Genomic DNA, 2,342 nt, shown 5'->3' on the forward strand with positions numbered 1-2,342 from the left:
AGTCAATAAGTAAGCTCAATTTATATGTATCCAAAAATATTTTTAGGTCATTCAGAAAGTCATAATTATATATTAAAGACCTTCTATAACTATATTCATAACTATGTATTAAAGACCACCTACTGCAGACGCTACCTAGTCATCCAGGCAAGTCCGGATCATCTGAGGGCTGATGACACACACTCACTCATTTAGTGGGAGAAGGGAGCTCCACAGTGAGACTGTCTCAATAATAGTAATTTGAAAAATGCCACAGGGGCCATCACTCAAGCCTGACATCATCTTTGAGTGACTAAGTCACACAGAACTTCAAGAACATTCTGAGAAAGTCTGGCATTTAGAGAGATTTCTATCTTTGTATGTGTGTTTGCTCCAAATTCATCTAATGTCTCTCTTTACATAAATATCTGGAGACCAGCAAACTGAGCCAGCATGCAAGAGTGTTTGATGACAAGCCTGACAACCTGAGTTCCTTCCCAGGATCTTCATGTCAATAGGAAAGTCGTCCTCTGACCTCCATATGAGTTCTATGCCCACACACATGCATGCAAACAAATAAATAAATGTATAAATGTAAAATCATTTAAAAATAAATACTTTGAACATAATTAAACCCATTTTATTTCTATGTCACCTCAGAAGCAAAGAGCTATAAATCCAAAAGATCTGTCTATTATCTGATTCAAAACACATCATTTATTAATTTTCCAGTTAGAGAGATTCACACATATTCCTCAAATTCTATGCCCCATTAACACAAACAATGATCTCTATTCAAAAACAAAATAATGTAGTAATGCATCCAAGTGTTGTTTTATTTTCAATTTAGTCCACAGAACCTTTAGTTCAGAAGTCTCTGGAACATTGCCATTGTTCTTCGTCGGTTGTTGTAAAGGAAAGAAATCTCTAATTCCCTGTCTCCCCTCCCCTCTCAGAAAGCATATGCTTATGCGGATGAAGACGAAGGCCGGCCAGCCAACGACTGCCTGCTCATCTACGACCACGAGGGAGTGGGGTCTCCTGTGGGCTCCATTGGCTGCTGCAGCTGGATTGTGGATGACCTGGATGAAAGCTACATGGAGACTTTAGATCCAAAATTCAGGACTCTAGCCGAAATCTGCCTGGACACAGAAATTGAGCCGTTCCCTTCACACCAGGCCTGTATTCCTATCAGTACTGACCTCCCCTTGCTCGGGCCTAACTATTTCGTCAACGAATCTTCAGGAATGACTCTCTCGGAGGCTGAATTCCAAGCGGAAATGGAAGCAGCCTCTGAACCCATGATTCATGGAGACATCATAGTGACTGAGACCTATACCACTGCTGACCCCTGTGTGCAGCCAACCACCATTGTTTTTGATTCTCAGCTTCCACCCAATGTAGTCGTGACCGAAACCGTAATGGCGCCTGTCTATGATGTTCAAGGGAACCTTTGTGTGCCCGCTGAGCTAGCCAACACACACAATGTATACTACGCTGAGAGAGTGGTGGCTAGCCCTGGCATGCCTGACATGGGCAACAGTAACATGACGGAAGCCTGTATGGGACAGATGATGAGCGGAGGGATTTTGGTAGGGCCAGAAATTCAAGTGACGCAAATGGTGAGCCCAGACATTCACATAAGCCAAACCATAGGCTCCAGCTCCCCGGTAACGTCTCAACATCGAGTAACAAGATACAGCAACATACATTACTCCCAACAGTGAGTCCTTCATGGGGATTTTGTACTCCATGCACATCAAAGACATTTAATGTGCTGTATTCAGTATTTTAACATTCAGCAAACATTCACATATTCTAGGTTCAACGGGGCTCTTTGATGACAGCTTTTTGAGGATAAATATGACTATACACTTTAGATAAGCCTCTTTAGTTCTTTCAGGTTCTCAGTAATGGGCCAAAAATACCCCTAGAATTAAAGGTGCTATATCCTGTAGGTGTTGTCTAACAAGTAGCACACAGCTCATGGGGCCAATCCTGTAAGTTCCATGACCGAATCAAAAACTTTGGAAAGATGTTGTGAACTTTTATCTGCATCTTCTTCCTATAATTTCCTTTAAAGAAACATTTTGATTATTTCTCAAAATTCAGATCAGGGCTATATAGTGAGACCCTGTCTCAAAAAATTACTTCAGGACCGCAGGTGTAGTTCAGTGATAGAGTACTTGCCCAGCCTAGCATGCATAAATCCGTAGGTTCAATCCCCAGCATCAGAAATAAAATTTAAGTGACCCAAAAGACATGTAAACTTCTGAAAGGAAATGAAAAGGAATGTGGAGCATGTGTGAACAGATAGGAACTAATTGTGTTTTCAAAGAGTTTTGCAAGAAACAACATTAAGC

At 41.3% G+C, this 2,342-nt stretch overlaps 1 protein-coding gene across 1 annotated transcript in view; it reads left to right on the forward strand.

The window, feature by feature from the left end:
- Positions 1-1,706, forward strand: part of Dsg4 (desmoglein 4) — a 22,005-nt gene extending 20,299 nt beyond the window's left edge. The window contains exon 15 of the mRNA XM_026783649.1: positions 936-1,706. Within this exon, the coding sequence (XP_026639450.1) occupies positions 936-1,706 (771 nt within the window). The remainder of the gene's footprint in view (positions 1-935) is intronic.
- Positions 1,707-2,342: the final 636 nt, after the last annotated feature.

The sequence above is a fragment of the Microtus ochrogaster genome, chromosome 18 (genome assembly GCF_000317375.1).
Source record: "Microtus ochrogaster isolate Prairie Vole_2 chromosome 18, MicOch1.0, whole genome shotgun sequence".
In the NCBI taxonomy this organism is placed as follows: domain Eukaryota; kingdom Metazoa; phylum Chordata; class Mammalia; order Rodentia; family Cricetidae; genus Microtus; species Microtus ochrogaster.